Below are 15,927 nucleotides of genomic sequence, written 5' to 3' on the forward strand. Positions count from 1 at the left end.
AAAAGCAAGACTATTTTTGAAACCAGTGGTTTGGCAGAAACACTTCACTCTACCGGGTATAACAAGCTTCAGAGCACTGGTTAATATGAAAAGCAAAGACTACACCAATAATGAATGACTTACAGCAGCAAAAATATGTGGAATTAGCACAAGTGTATGAAGAATGAATTTTGAAAAGTTATCTTGACGGATGAATGTAGAGAACTTGAGAGTAGGCCAGATGGATGAGTCTGATGTTGGGTGCCCAGTGGCCAAACAGGGCCCATGAGGCCTCGCCATGAATAGTGTCAGCAAAGACACCATTAAGACCCTGACCTGATCAGTGGACAGTAGATTAGTCCAGGTTATTGAAAGGAAAGGGGACTATAACTAAAAGTCCTGTAATTGAATTAGGTTTTTTCCATTCGGCATTTGGTTTGTTTCCTAGTATCTGAGACAATATACCACATTGTTTTCTAATGTTAGAACTGCATATCTGAGCTGAGAAAAAAAGTGTACTTACGTTTGTAATTTTTTTGTTGTTGTCAAACACACTTGCGTATTAACTGTGCACAGTATATAATGGTGGTTGATCGAATTTCGGAAAAAACAAAAATCGGTTTATTATGCGGATATTATCAAGTAAAATATATTGTGATCTTTTCAAAAGATTTTTCTTTTAAAAATGAAAAAAAAAAAGTCTCTTGCGTGATAAGTGTACACATGGTGTAAGTGTAGAAAGCATGTGTGATTGAATTAAGACGGACTGTGGTCTGTAGTGAGATCTGATGTGACAGCTGGGAAAGTGACTGCAGGCAGTATAGTCAAACTCAGAGCCCCGTTTTACACCGCCAGCTCCCGAATGTTTCTGCACCTAAATCGCTTCCCTCTTCCTCCACTTGTTCAGGACTGATCAGAAGAAGACAAAAGTGAAAAAGAAAACTAGCGACCCTCAGTTTGAGGAGACATTTTACTTTGAGGTATGACTGTTCTGTCTCTATCTTCTCTCTCTCTCTCTCTCTCTCTCTAAATATATTCACGTATATACAGACATAGAGAATGTCCTCAACTTCCGTGGTATGCAGCTTATGAGCATTTGGAGTTTGTGGTATATTATTCTTGAGTAGCAACAGCTGGTCACAGTGTCTAATGATGACCATAATATCTGCCATACAATTGCATCGTCTGGCCACGCTAACCATTTTGTTTACCAAACTTCACTTATGATTTCATTTGAGTTTCTTTTCATTTACAATGACTAGCAAGAAAATGTTCCATTATTATTATTATTGTTGTTGTTGTTGTTATTATTATCATTATTGTTATTATTATTATTCAATATTAGCATTATTTTGACAAGAATAATGCAGGAAATTAGTGAAAAAATATAACAAAGCCCTCTTATACAATGTAACGTAACATTTATGCATGTGAATTGCTTATAAATCTGTAAGACTCATATTACGAGGGAATTTCAGACTAATGACAGGGCCGTTGAAACAGAGCCCCATCGTAAGCTCTGAAATATCTATGTGTGTGTGTGTATATATATATATATATGAGGCCGTATTGCAGTGAGTGACCCATGCTATGCATATGTCAGGATACTGCAGACAGTGGACAGAGTCAGATAATGGGTCATTTACTAATGTGTCATGTGACAGGTCACAAGGTCAAGCAGCTACACTAAAAAATCCCACTTTCAGGTGGAGGAGGAGGACATTGAGAAACTGGAGATTAAGTGAGTCCCTCTATTATTTCATTTTTTTTCTTCTTCTCTTGTCTGTCCATCTCTCTATTCTTTAACCTCCCGACTCCTCCCTATCTCTCTCTGTTTAGATATTTATCTTTTATTTTTATCTTTCTTTACCCATGTCCTTGTGCACCACGTCTCTCTCTCTCTCTGTCTCTCTGGTACATTTGTGTGTCCTTTACATACATTTTTCCATCTGTTTGTATCAGTCATAGCCCAGATGTAAAACATACGTCCTGAGAGAGGGATGTATTGAGAAGGACGTTGTTCTTATAGAAGGCTGTGTTTCATTGGTTGCAGCTATATATATATAAGGAGTGTTGTGATTGGTTAAGGGTTAGGGTTAGTTCATGTGCTTCTGTTTTGTCGTCTAACGTGTCCACTCTAAACTGTTTTATATAGCCCTCTGCTAAAACAGGCAGGTAAGACTAGACACAACTCCAGAGTGGCACTTTCTACATTAACACCCATGATCTCCAGCATGGTTTGGTTTGAGTTTTCTCTCTAGTTATGGATTGATGCTGCATGTGTGTGTGTGTGTGTGTGTGTGTGTGTGTGTGTGTGTGTATGTCTGTGCGCGTGTTTGTGTGTTTTTCCCCTCAGCAAAAACATGTAGGTGAGCCATAATGAAATCACTAATTATAACTGTCATTGGGGAAAAACTGGATTCATTGTGCTGAGTTGAAATAGTTTAAAATGAATTCATTTCTAAAATTAGCAAGTTTTTTATATTTTAGAGATTTGGGAGAGTGCCCTGAATGTCATCAGTGTGTTTGTGTATTCCTGTGTAGTAAAGTGTTGTCTAATATGTCTAATATTTCTTTCTTTCTTTCTTTCTTTCTTTCTTTCTTTCTTTCTTTCCCCTCAGGGTTGATTTGTGGAACAATGGGAATCTCGCCCAGGATGTGTTCCTGGGAGAGACACGGGTGTCTGTAAAGATCCTGAGAAATGACGTTGTACATAGAGCATGGTGAGAACACACACACTCCAACACTAACATTAAAACCAACACTAACAGTAACCCTAATATAATGGTGGTTTGGATGACATGCTGACATGTGTCTTTGCAACACTAACACTGATCCTGTGACCCTAATGTACGTAACACACACACATCCTGCCGACAATTAAATGATCTGGCCAGCCACACAACCACGCCTGTTCTATGTCTCTCTTCCAAACTCACTCGCATACACCTGCTTTGTCTGCTCTGTTATTCTCACGCCTACGCAGTGTGGTGCAGTTACGCAGTCAAAAGTCAAAGAAAGTGAGTGAGAGAGGGAGATAGAGAGGGAGGCAGAGGAATGTGAGTATGGCTGCAGTGCTACCTGAAGTGAGCATAAGTAAAGTATGCTGATGAACAGATGAGGAAACCAGATAAGGAACGATCACAAAGACACAGCCATTGAGTGCGCTCTTTATCTGACCAATCAGGAGAGAGACATGGCCTCTCTGACGTCAGCCAGTCCACCCAGACACACCAAAGCTCTTCTGCTTACTCAGGCTGACTGTGACTGATCAATGAACCTGGATTTGAAGCAACATCAGAGAGATCCTTCTCCTGTTATCATAGTCTTTCTCTGTGTGTGTCTGTGTCTGTGTGTCTCTGTGTCTGTGCGTGTGTGTGTCTGCGTGTGTGTGTGTGTGTGTGTGTGTGTGTCCATGTGTGTGTTTCTGGAGCTACTGCTTCCACTGCCCGCCTCTCCTGTGTCCCAAGAGCTCTTTGAACACAGCATTCTGCAGTCGGTGTTGTGTAAACATTGCGTGCGTGTGTGTGTGTGTGTGTGTGTGTGTGTGTGTGTGTGTGTGTGTGTGTCTGTGTGGAACACAAAAGGAGATAAGGGCATGTGTTGATACTGATCTGCATGTTTTGAATGAGGGCAGCGAGTCTACTGCGTGGGTGAACGTTTGCATGGAGCCAGCACAAAACACACACACAGTCATGTCTATAGTCTCCTTTGCAACACACACGAGTAGATGGAGAGGAAGTCTAATAAATGGCCACTGTTTGTATTCCATTAATGCAAAACTGTCTCTACACTCACATACACACACACACACACACACATACACACACACACATATATGGATGCGGATCTGTTGTGCATAATCACAAACTTTCCGAACACACTTCCTCTCCTGTATTCATTCATTTAACTCTCTCCATGTCTCAGATTTTTAACTCATTTGGTGATGAAAGTGACTCTCGTGAAGTCCACCAAAGTTGTAAACCTGAGCTGACATTCCAGTGAATCACTCCATTTCTATCATCCTTGTCAACTTCACTAGCATTTTCACCCCATTTTCTATCAGCCAAATGACCACATGTTCTCAGAGGCACAGCTCATTTTCCAGATGTTGGAAAAACGAGTGTTTGCAAAGTTCAGGATTCGATTCTTACTCCAGTTATCATGAAGCATGAATGTATTTCCTAAGGCGAACACACTGATGAGTTGAAATTTCCTGAAAGATACAGAGGAATAAAAAGGAGGATTTTGTTTTGGTTTACGCTGGTCTATATGTGTGCGTGTATATGAAGGAGTGAGTATGTTCACATCTTCCTCCGCTTTGTGTTTGTGCATGTTCAGGTACTTGTTACAGCCGAAGGGGAATGGCACTAAAACCAAGCCGGAAGAACTAGGTTCCCTGCGACTCAATGTCACCTATACAGAGGACAACGTGCTGCCCTCTGCGTGCTACGCTCCACTGCGCAACCTGCTGCTCAAATCTCCTGATGTGAAGGTAGAGTGGCGCCGCCCTACTGGAGGGAGACTGGCACTCTCACAATTAGACAACACTCAATGTTACTGTAAATTCGGGGCAGTCTTTAATGCTTTTTTCAAACTTGGTTTTCTTGTTGTCTCCCCCTCTCCACTATGCTCTCCCTCTCTCTGTCTCCCTCTGTGTGTGTGTGTGTGTGTGTGTAGCCAATATCTGCGTCAGCGGCCCATGTCCTGGGTGACCTGTGTAGAGAACGTTATGAAGCTGTGTTACCTGTGGTCAGACTTCTGCTACATCACAACCGCCTGCTACCCTTCCTCACAGCCATCGCAGCACTGGAGCTGGAACAGACACAGTGAGTTTCTCTCGCTCTCTCTCTCTCTCTCTCTCTCTCTCTCTCTCTCTCTTTCGGTCAGTCGCTCTGTACGTTTGTCCTTCTTTATCTTTCCCTCTGTCTCTCTGTCTGTGTAACTCTCTCCCTTCCACACACACGCACACAGACACAGACACATGCACATGCACACACACACACACACACACACACACACACACACACACACGTGCATCTTTATCTCTACTAAAAACTTATTCTTGTATCTGCATATGCACAGATGCAAACATGAAGATATTTTAATCTCTTCCTCTGGCTCTTTACAGGGAGGCAAACACCATATTTCGGGGAAACTCCTTGGCAACGCGCTGCATAGATGATATGATGAAAATTGTGGGTCGGAACTACCTGACTGTCACCCTGAAGCCTGTACTCGATGAGGTGACGCTTGTCACACACACACACACACCATATACTGTCACACGTACACCTGTTACACATACACACCATATGCTGTCACCTATACACACACACCTTATACTGTCATACACACACCTTACACTGTCATACACACACCACATGCTGTCACACATAAACACACACACACACCTTATACTGTCATGCACACACCTTACACTGTCACACAAACACCTGTCTCACACACACACCATACACTGTCTCACACACACACCATATACTATCACACACCCACCATCTTTCTTTAACAAGAGCTATAGGAGGTCCTGTAGTTTTCACAGTTTAATGTTAGGTTTGTGTTAAATTATATTTTGAACTCTTTGTGAAGAGCTGTTTGCCCTTTGAAGCCCTTAGAGCCTAATGAGTTAATGTCCCTCACCCACAGATCTGTGAATCCAATAAAACCTGTGAAATTGACCCTATCAAACTGAAAGAGGGCGACAACGTGGAGGTCAATAAGGTAGGAGTGTCTTACAACCTTTTACACTTGCCAGTGTGTGTTAGTGTGTGGACAACTAACTTGGCTCTTAAAGTACATGACCTTATATGTGATCTTCTTCTCTGCTTGTGTGTGTGTGTGTGTGTTAATATTTCAGGAGAACCTGCAGGGCTATGTGCAGAAGGTTTTCTCCTCTATAACCCAGTCCAGTGCCAGCTGCCCACCTCTCATGTGTGATGTTTTCAGGTCTCTCAGACAATTGGCTTCCAAGCGCTTCCCTGGTGTGTAAACACACAATCACACATGGATAGATAGATACAGATCTATCTATATAAATGACACTATGTATATGTATATTGAAATGCGCGTGCGCACACACACACACATACACACACACACACACCTCTTTTCCATCTTTGTAAAATTCCGGGACATTTTCCAGAGCTCTTGGGTGACGTGTATGATGTCCTGTTGACTGATGTGATGATATTCCTGTTTGTTCAAATTTTCTGCGTCACTCTAAAGCTCATTTCACTGTTTTACTTTCTTTATGTCATATTGAGAAATATGTCAGAAGTAACATTAAAATTCAGCTGGTCTTTATGGGTGCACTGTGTGAGTTGAACTCTAGGGGGAGCTAAAGACTGCTTTCAGTGCTGTAGTAGTGCTGGTGGCTTTGAGAGCTGATAGCTGCAGGTCTCAGATCTCACAGAGGAACTGAGAGGAACACGGCGTGAGAACTAGCGCAATTCTCAGCTCAAATGAATGTGCTGTATTGTTTCTTACTCGTGTAATCCTGTCAAACAAGTGAATCGGTACCTGTCTGACTGTGCATGTCTTTGTGTGTGTCCCGTGCTCGTAGCGGATCCTCATGTGCAGTACTCGGCCGTGAGCAGTTTTGTGTTCCTGAGATTCTTTGCCGTGGCGGTTCTCTCCCCACACACTTTTCAGCTCCGACCGCACCACCCTGTGAGTGTGTTTCAAAACACTAAGAGGCACTTAGAACATAACTCCAATTACACTCAAATGTGTGCTTCTAGGATGAGAACAATACATTTTATTGGTTAAATTCTGTTCATTAAACAGCTTTAATAGGTTCTCTCTCTCTCTCTTTCTTTGTGTCTGTATTTGTGTGTCTCTCTGTATCTCTGTCAGGAGCCAGAGGTCTCTCGTACTCTCACTCTCATCTCTAAAACCATCCAGACACTGGGCAGCTGGGGAAGCTTGTCCAAAAACAAACTGGTAATGAAAGAACCCGCAGTGTCCCACTGTACACTGACACTAAGAGTGATGTTGTGTGAACTGACTTACACTTTGATCATTACATATGAAAACTCCTGTCAGCTGTTTGTCTGTGTTGTCCCTCGAATGCCAGAGCAACACTAAACAACACTAAAATAGTGAACACCCATTGAAACGTCCATAAAGTTATACTGGTGTGTTTTGTGTTTGGTACAATGACGCAGTAATCATTTTCTGTTTCTCCTGTGTTTCATTTTACTTGCTATCCTTTCCCCTCCACAGTCTAGTTTTAAAGAGTCCTACATGTACGACTTCTTCAAATTATTCCAGGAAGATAAATGCATAGAACAAGTGAAAAAGGTAACTGTCTTTCTTTGTGCTTTTCATTGTATTAGACTTGAGCTCTTTAAGTTTGTTAAAAATCAGTTTATTTGACATATATATTCAGGTCTTGAGTTTCACTCTTCCTCTTTTTATTCATCCTTCCGCCCCTCTCTCTTCTTTTCTTCTCCACAGTTCTTAGACGACATCTCCTCCAATGCGAGTAAGGAGTGGAGTGGAGTGGAGGGTTCTGTCATTCTGAAGGAGGGGTGAGTGAGTTTAAGGTCGGAAACAAGATTTATGGTTTTTTTGTTTTGTTTTGTTTTTTTCAGAATACAGGGAAGCTAGCGAGTGACGACAGAAGGTAATTGAATCAGTGAAGAGCTAATACAGCTAAAAACCCACTGAGGTGAACAGTGAGAGCACAAAGCTTGTCTTTGATGTCTGCTGTGTATGCACAGTTTCAGGGGAAGATGATCTTCAAAGGGCATGAAGATGTAGTGTGACCCCTCTGACCTTTTTGTGTGTGCATTGTGTGTCTGTCTGTGTGTGTGTGTGTGTGTGTGTGTGTGTTTGTAGGGAAGTGCATAAGCGGGCTCAGGGGAGGAAACGCATTGGAAAAAAGAATTTTAAGAAGCGGTGGCTGCGTGTGACCAACAGAGAGCTCACTTACCACAAGCACAAAGGTGAGAAATTCACAAAGAGATTTAAACCACTAAACCCCCTTTTTCTGTAAAATCCCAACTGTGTCCATGCATGTGCCACTCATTTCAATAAACTTCAGTCAGTGGAAACATGACTGAAATATTTCCATTTTTGTATCGCTACTTAAACGAGTTTCCAAATGACATATAGCGAAGTCTTTGAGCCAGTCCCAGTGACAAATTAGCAGATTGGAACAGGGCTCAAATGTTCTACCAACCCTTAACGACTGCAAGAAGCAGCCGCGTGTCAGTGAGTCAGTAGCGGAGTTCTGCTGTGTCCAGTGCTGCGTTGCGGTCTGGATCCGTTTTAGGGCGGTCAGCATGTGGGATGCCGGTGTGTCAAAATGTGGTCCCAGCTTTGTACAGCATGGCTCAAAGGAATAAACAGTAAAACATTATCTAACAGTAAGCAGACAATACATGCCTTTGTGGGTTTTTGAAGAGCTTGACTGTCTGCTCTCTCTCGCTCTCTCTCTCTCTCTCTCTCTCTCTCTCTCTCTCTCTCTCTCTCTCTCTCTCTCTCGTGAGCCTTTGTCACAAGACCGCGATCAAATTATGGACACGAGGAAGCTGAACGCCACTGCTTCTCACTGGACCTCCATTTTAGTTCAGTTCTTTTTGTTTGTTTTCGTTCTTGTTTTTTAAAGATGGCTGACTGCATGACTGGCTTTCATTTGTTTTGAGTTTTGCGACTAATAGATCCTCAGTGTTGTTTCTCAGGCAACAAAGGGCTTTTTTTTTCTTAATTGACGCAATTGAGAGACTGTTTTTGTTTACATGTTTGTTTGTTTTTTAAATAAAGCTGGGGCTAATTTTTTAATCAGTCACCCAAAAAATTGGCCTTCAAAACCAAAATCAGCACTCTTAAAACTGTTGGAGACCAGGGCTGTGGCTATTGTGGCTATAGAAAACAGAGCAGTGATTTAGGCTTTTCTTCCTTTCTTTTTTTTTTTTTTTTTTTTTAAACATTTGCAGTTTGGGTCTTTATTATTTTTATTTATTTATTTATGTATTTGCTTTCCACTCTCATATTTTTGCAGCTCCATTATTGATGTTGAGACAGTGTGCCAGTGTGATTTAGGTGTGAGTGGGTGACCTGATCCTCTGCCCACTAACTGATCAGCAGTCATGCAGGGTTTAACTGGGCTGTAACAAGCTTTAACAAGGGGGTGTCTTCTCGTTTCCTTCATGCTTCCCAGTACTGGTTCTGTTTGAGAGCCCAACTCTTTTAGCGCTTACATGTTGTGAAGGTACTTTGGACCTTGGTCTGCTGGAAAGCAGAAAACTTCAAGGCATTCTCTCTCTCTCTCTCTCTCTCTCTCTCTCTCTCTCTCTCTCTCTCTCTCTCTCTCTCTCTCCCTCTCCCTCTGTAAACCTGTTTAAAAGGTATGTGCCATAATATTAGAGTTTGGGTTTGGGTTCAGATTCAGGTTTAGAGTTCAGTTAGGGATGCAGACCTGGTGTTTTCTTCTCTGACGTAATGGGACTGCATTTGTTTAAAACTGTCCAAGCCATTTTTAAGCCATTAATTCAGACCAAACAGACTCATACTGGACTCTTTTGTCAGCTTTCCTGGCTCCTCATTTGAGCTTTTTTACACGGCCACATTGACCTCGCTGGCTGTCAGCACTTGCTGTGGAACCTTCTGGACATGTTCCTCTACAGCTGACAGGACCACTTTCACCATCCTCATACATAGATTTTTTTTTCCCGCTTAGAAAAATGTTGTCTTCGAAAGTAGGCATACCTGCAGCTGGGCTGAACCCTGAACTTGGACAGAGAAAACCATCAGAACATAAATCTCGACAGGAGTAGCCAAGAGGATGTCTAAGGAGTGTTAAAATCCTTTCAAATAGCTCAGGCCATGAAACTGATTTGTAGACACACAAATACGTAAATGTTATCTTTCACTGCATAACGTGGCCAGAAACACGTCTGTTTTTATCTGTCATTGCATGGTTCGGTGTTTGTTAGAATGTATGGGTGTGTACGTTGTGTGTTGTGGCTCTCTGTGTGTGTGTTCCATTTTTTTTTAATCTGTGTGGGATTTGTAGGTCTATTCTGTGTCATTAATCACATCCTGAGGTTCATATTTTACCCTGTCTGAACTATATGAAAAGGGGGGGGGGGGGGGTTGGTAGATGGATGGATGAATGTAAGAATTAAAAAAAGAGGGAAAGATAAAAAATGACAGTGAGTGAAGGATTGTATCTCTCACTGTCTTGGCACGCTGTCCTCGGGCAGGCCAGAGCTGTGAGATGTGTGTGTTCTCTGTCTGCTGGAAAGCCATCTCCACTTTATGAAGGAAAAAACTCTTTTATTTTTACAGAAGGATGGATAGATGAGGTAAGAAAAGCAGGTTAAGCTTTGTTCTATATTAGCTGATGCACACACTCTGGTTGGTCATCACTGCTTGCTGAAGGACCGCATCTTCACAGATGAGTTAGTCAGTAAGCGTTTGACTCTGTGTGTGTGTGTGCGTGTGCGTGTGTGTGTTTGTTTTCAGTGACATTGGTGTGCATCAGTATAGACAGTGTGAGGGCACTTAAAGTTTTTTGTAATCTCTTTACTCTCTTCCCTGGGATGAATATTTCTTTGGAGTGAATCGATTAATTTTTGGATTAATAGAAGTTGACCAGGCTGAGTTTTCCATCTTACAATAGACTTTACCTTTCTTTAAACTGAAGTCTAATGCTAAGACCACACGCGTTTAGTGGCTCCATTTATAGCTTTAGTCATGATTTGATTGTATGCTTGTGGTTTTTATGGGCCCAGTAGATGAAGCTTATCCACTTTTAATGTAGAAATTTCCGGTTAAAGGGAACGAGTCGGGTATCTTGGCTTTAGCTTTGTTTTCTGTTTTCTTCAGCCTAGCTTAGCTCTGATTGGATGTCTAGGGTTGTGAAGTCACGTAATGGCATCCAGAACAGTTAAATCTGAATACAAAGCACTTGGATATGACTGTACAGATCCGACACAACATTCCTGTGGCTCAGGGAATATGCTGGGAGCAGTTTTCAGGGAAGTCAGAGGTTGAGGGTGGTCTGGAATAGGAGTGTCAGAGGTCAGGTTAATGGGAATTTTTAAGGGAAAACTGATGGGCTAAGATCCATTCCTTTCCAATTCTTTGGAAATACAGTGGATTCAAATGATTTTCTAGTGCCAGCTGTATGTGTTGTAATGTGTGTATGAGTGATGAAAACATCACAAAACACTCTGCCACGTTCAGAGCTCCTGGCAACAGCCCTGATATTGTGACTCAAAAACATTGGCGTTTGCATACAATGTAGTTTGCCACAATGATATTCAGTCACCACGACCTGTATTTTACTTTGGGTAATGATTTAATAACCTGAATATAATCAAGAGAGACATTTTGATACTTCCTGCTTGAATAATGAAATGAGTATCCTTTAAAAACAAACAAACAAACAAATAATTAATTCTGAAGTGGGGACCGTTAGATCTTCACTTGTCAAATTTATTTTTAAAACTATTCTATACGATATTTATGTACATTTTATCTACATAATGCCATGAAAACGTGAACCATAGACACGCCCCGAATTCTTCGACAGTGAAGTATGAAAAAAGAGAAAAGAGGAGAGGAGAGTTTTGGTGTGTGAATATTTATTGGTGCAGACAGACAGATGGATAGACAGAGAAACAACACAGTTACAGTAAGTTGAGGGCAGACAGTTTGGGTTGTGCAGCTGCTGTGTGTTTTGGCTCGGCCCCTGTCAAACACCAAGATAATCATTAGGGACCAGATAAAAATAGGAATTCATCAAATGCCAAATATGCGCTTTCAAAATAGAATCCTTATTGTTGTTGGCTGGAGACATACAAAGACCCATAGAAATTAGAGCCCACTGACGGTTCTGTAACCCACCGAATCCACGCTAGTTATGTGGGATAAAGCCCATTACGGCTGCATGGGTCGGAGTGTTGCCCCCTCGGGGCCAGATTAGAATGTGTACAGAAACAGCGCATACACAGGCAGCGGTCCACACCAAACTCTCTGCTCTGCTCTTTGGGTCATGTGCTGCAGGATGGAAACAGCATTCCAGTTGATTCAGATATTTGGCTACGTCTGTGTTTTGCAGGGAAGGAGGCTCTCTATGTAATTCCCGTGAAGAACATCCTCGGAGTGGAAAAAGTGGACGAAAGTGCCTTCAACCGAAAAAATGTAAGTGTATGTGCGAGCTGCATGCACGGTTTGTTTTGTGCTCTCCCTTCACTCTGGTTTTGGAAATTAAGGAGTGTTAAAATCCTTTCAAATAGCTCAGGCCATGAAACTGATTTGTAGACACACAAATACGTAAATGTTATCTTTCACTGCATAACGTGGCCAGAAACACGTCTGTTTTTATCTGTCATTGCATGGTTCGGTGTTTGTTAGAATGTATGGGTGTGTACGTTGTGTGTTGTGGCTCTCTGTGTGTGTGTTCCATTTTTTTTTAATCTGTGTGGGATTTGTAGGTCTATTCTGTGTCATTAATCACATCCTGAGGTTCATATTTTACCCTGTCTGAACTATATGAAAAGGGGGGGGGGGGGTTGGTAGATGGATGGATGAATGTAAGAATTAAAAAAAGAGGGAAAGATAAAAAATGACAGTGAGTGAAGGATTGTATCTCTCACTGTCTTGGCACGCTGTCCTCGGGCAGGCCAGAGCTGTGAGATGTGTGTGTTCTCTGTCTGCTGGAAAGCCATCTCCACTTTATGAAGGAAAAAACTCTTTTATTTTTACAGAAGGATGGATAGATGAGGTAAGAAAAGCAGGTTAAGCTTTGTTCTATATTAGCTGATGCACACACTCTGGTTGGTCATCACTGTCGCTTGCTGAAGGACCGCATCTTCACAGATGAGTTAGTCAGTAAGCGTTTGACTCTGTGTGTGTGTGTGTGTGCGTGTGCGTGTGTGTGTTTGTTTTCAGTGACATTGGTGTGCATCAGTATAGACAGTGTGAGGGCACTTAAAGTTTTTTGTAATCTCTTTACTCTCTTCCCTGGGATGAATATTTCTTTGGAGTGAATTGATTAATTTTTGGATTAATAGAAGTTGACCAGGCTGAGTTTTCCATCTTACAGTAGACTTTACCTTTCTTTAAACTGAAGTCTAATGCTAAGACCACAAGCGTTTAGTGGCTCCATTTATAGCTTTAGTCATGATTTGATTGTATGCTTGTAAATGTATGTGCGAGCTGCATGCACGGTTTGTTTTGTGCTCTCCCTTCACTCTGGTTTTGGAAATTAATTTCTCTCTCTCTCTCTCTTTCTCTCTTTCTTTGTCTCTCTCTCTGTGTCTCTATCAGATGTTCCAGGTGATCCACTCTGACAAGACCCTGTATGTCCAGGCCGGTAACTGTGTTGAGGCCAGTGAATGGATTGAGGTGCTGAGTCAGGTTAGCCGGTGTAACACAGAGCGACTCGGCACTTTTCACCCCTCCGCCTACGTGTCAGGGGCGTGGCTCTGCTGCCAAGCCACCAATGAGAACCAGCCTGGCTGCAAGCCATGCACCACGTGAGACCCCCTACCACACTGCACCCAGCACAGCAGTGACCAGTACATGACCACTTACACCATACATACATTAGACATACATTAGACAAACACTGATCTCTGATCAGTCCAGACCCTCAGAGCACTCCTCATCAAGGGCGTGTCTCTTTGGGAGTCTAAGCTGTAGTCTAATAGAACTGAATCAAATCATGAGAGGCACAGGTCAAGACCTCTGGTGAGTCATATCTCATGGGTCTGTATGGGGTTGGAAAAAAAGCCTGTGCTTATCTGTGTTGTATAAGATACATGCAGAATACTACACAGCACACTTAAATGTGCACGTAAAAATGGTCCACATTTCTTACATTTGTAAGACATGCAGTAGACCTGTAAAATTATGTGTTGCAAAACAAAGTACACACAACTCCACACACACACACATATATGTATGTATCTCTCTCTCTCTCTCTCTCTCTCTCTCTATATATATATACATATATATATATATATATATATGTGTGTGTGTGTGTGTGTGTGTGTGTGTGTGTGTGTGTGTGTGTATGTATAAAGTCATAAGTCTTAAATGTCCACATGAACACACAAACAGCCCTGTCTGTGGCCTGATCTCTTTTCTCTCCATCCTACAGCACCATCCTAGCAAACATCCAACTGGACATTGACTGTGACCGTGAGACCGAGAGGATCTTCTCTCTCTTCTCCTCCAACCTAGACAAGCTCCAGAAGATGGAAGGCAAGTTCCCCAGTGCTCCCTTGGTAGCTCTCTTTACTGTGGGGAGTTCCCCAGAGTTCATGTGGCCGTGGTTTATATATGTGAACTGCATATGTGTCCCGCCGCCCCCCCCCCCCTCCTTTTATTTTCGTCTTGCGTATGTGACATATTCCATTCAAAATAAATGAAAAAGAGATTATGAAAAAATCTGCGGTGATATTGGATTCAAGTGAGCACGCGACAGTTTCATTGCAATGTGTGTGTGTGTGTCCGTCCAGATGCCTGTGCCGGCATGTCGGTTTACCTGGGGCAGCAGCAGGAGGAATACACTCGTTTTGTCATCCAAGATCCAAAGGAGACATTCCGCACCATTAAGGAGATCCGCGTCCTGGTGGAGGACTTACAGGCACATCATGATTCCAAGGGAGCCCTCACTGATGAACCAGGCACTATGTAAGTACCTTTATCTGAATCTAATACACACACACACACACACACACACACTCACTGGCAAACCAGGCACTATGTAAGTACTTTTATCTGAATCTATTACGCACACACTCACTGACGAACCAGGCACTACGTATGTACCTTTATCACAACCTAACATGCACACACACACAGAGACACACTCACTCACTCACTCACTCACTCACTCACGCAGATGCACCAGACACTTGGTAAGAATTCTAAAAGTACAGCACACACAAATTAATTGACAAAAACAGGAATCACTCACACACTCACTGACTGATAAGGCCCCACTGAAGAATATTCACCGTAACACACATACAACACACACACACACACGTTGAGGAGGCAGTATATGAATACTGTGAAAGGAGCAGTGACATTGCCTGATGATCAGACCATCATATTGCTCAGAAAGACAATTTGTCAACTGTAACAGCACTAAATTATTCGAAACAAAATACAGGCTAATGCAGATAAATTAGATGTGATGACGACATTAAGATAAGTTGTTTAAAAGAAATTTTTTGAAAGATCATAAATTCTGGGCGAGTGAAAGGGAGAGTGTGCGCTATACTCGGGCTCCAAGTCTCCTCTTGACCTTGTGACTTCATTTTAAACAAACCTCCTCACTCTACTTCCTTCTCAAAACACTGCTTTTCTCACATCATACGTAATCACAAACTCACGCTGTACCTCTCGTTTTTCCCAGAGAGAACCCGATAGTGGGGAAAACTTCCTAACGGGCTTGGTCTGAGAAACGGTGCCAAGACTGCCACACCAACAGAGGACAACGTGTTCCCTGCCACAGAGGGGAACACTGGGAGCCCCTGAAGTGCAAGGCGAACTCTCCGACAACACTCCAAGAACGTTCTGGTGAGGGCTGCACCCCCAAGGGGGGTTCCAGACCAAGCCCACCAAGGGGGTAGCAGGTTGTGGTTTCGGGAGAGCAGAATTGGCTGGTTGAAGGACTCTTGGCCAGATCACGCCTGGGTGGCCCGAAAAATGTTCCCCTCCTTTTTCCCAGTGCCTCTCTCCCACTCTATTCCACATCGGTCTTTGCGAAAGAGGCTCTGAGATACTCATTCATCAACTCACACTGAAAGAAAACAAAAACCCCCGTCACTTGTCAGACTGGACGGAACTGTGAAAACCAGACGCCTTGTGCTAGTCTGAGCAAAATATGGCTGCTAACACTTTTTGATACGAGCGTTTTTCAAATGGTTTTTTTTTTTTCATCCACAGTCATTCATT

General features: G+C 42.5%; 1 protein-coding gene across 1 annotated transcript in view; it reads left to right on the forward strand.

The window, feature by feature from the left end:
* The window catches only part of rasa2 (RAS p21 protein activator 2), a 32,157-nt gene extending 16,335 nt beyond the window's left edge, over nucleotides 1-15,822 (forward strand). Inside the window, exons 7-24 of the mRNA XM_030766955.1 lie at nucleotides 887-959; nucleotides 1,644-1,720; nucleotides 2,601-2,702; nucleotides 4,321-4,474; nucleotides 4,660-4,808; nucleotides 5,111-5,225; nucleotides 5,647-5,721; nucleotides 5,858-5,981; nucleotides 6,563-6,669; nucleotides 6,856-6,942; nucleotides 7,225-7,302; nucleotides 7,459-7,532; nucleotides 7,843-7,949; nucleotides 12,074-12,156; nucleotides 13,285-13,493; nucleotides 14,120-14,223; nucleotides 14,481-14,655; nucleotides 15,386-15,822. Of these exons, the coding sequence (XP_030622815.1) occupies nucleotides 887-959; nucleotides 1,644-1,720; nucleotides 2,601-2,702; nucleotides 4,321-4,474; nucleotides 4,660-4,808; nucleotides 5,111-5,225; nucleotides 5,647-5,721; nucleotides 5,858-5,981; nucleotides 6,563-6,669; nucleotides 6,856-6,942; nucleotides 7,225-7,302; nucleotides 7,459-7,532; nucleotides 7,843-7,949; nucleotides 12,074-12,156; nucleotides 13,285-13,493; nucleotides 14,120-14,223; nucleotides 14,481-14,655; nucleotides 15,386-15,416 (1,924 nt within the window). The 3' untranslated portion in view covers nucleotides 15,417-15,822. The remainder of the gene's footprint in view (nucleotides 1-886; nucleotides 960-1,643; nucleotides 1,721-2,600; nucleotides 2,703-4,320; nucleotides 4,475-4,659; nucleotides 4,809-5,110; nucleotides 5,226-5,646; nucleotides 5,722-5,857; nucleotides 5,982-6,562; nucleotides 6,670-6,855; nucleotides 6,943-7,224; nucleotides 7,303-7,458; nucleotides 7,533-7,842; nucleotides 7,950-12,073; nucleotides 12,157-13,284; nucleotides 13,494-14,119; nucleotides 14,224-14,480; nucleotides 14,656-15,385) is intronic.
* Nucleotides 15,823-15,927: the final 105 nt, after the last annotated feature.

This window comes from Chanos chanos, chromosome 2 (assembly GCF_902362185.1).
Source record: "Chanos chanos chromosome 2, fChaCha1.1, whole genome shotgun sequence".
Classification (NCBI taxonomy): domain Eukaryota; kingdom Metazoa; phylum Chordata; class Actinopteri; order Gonorynchiformes; family Chanidae; genus Chanos; species Chanos chanos.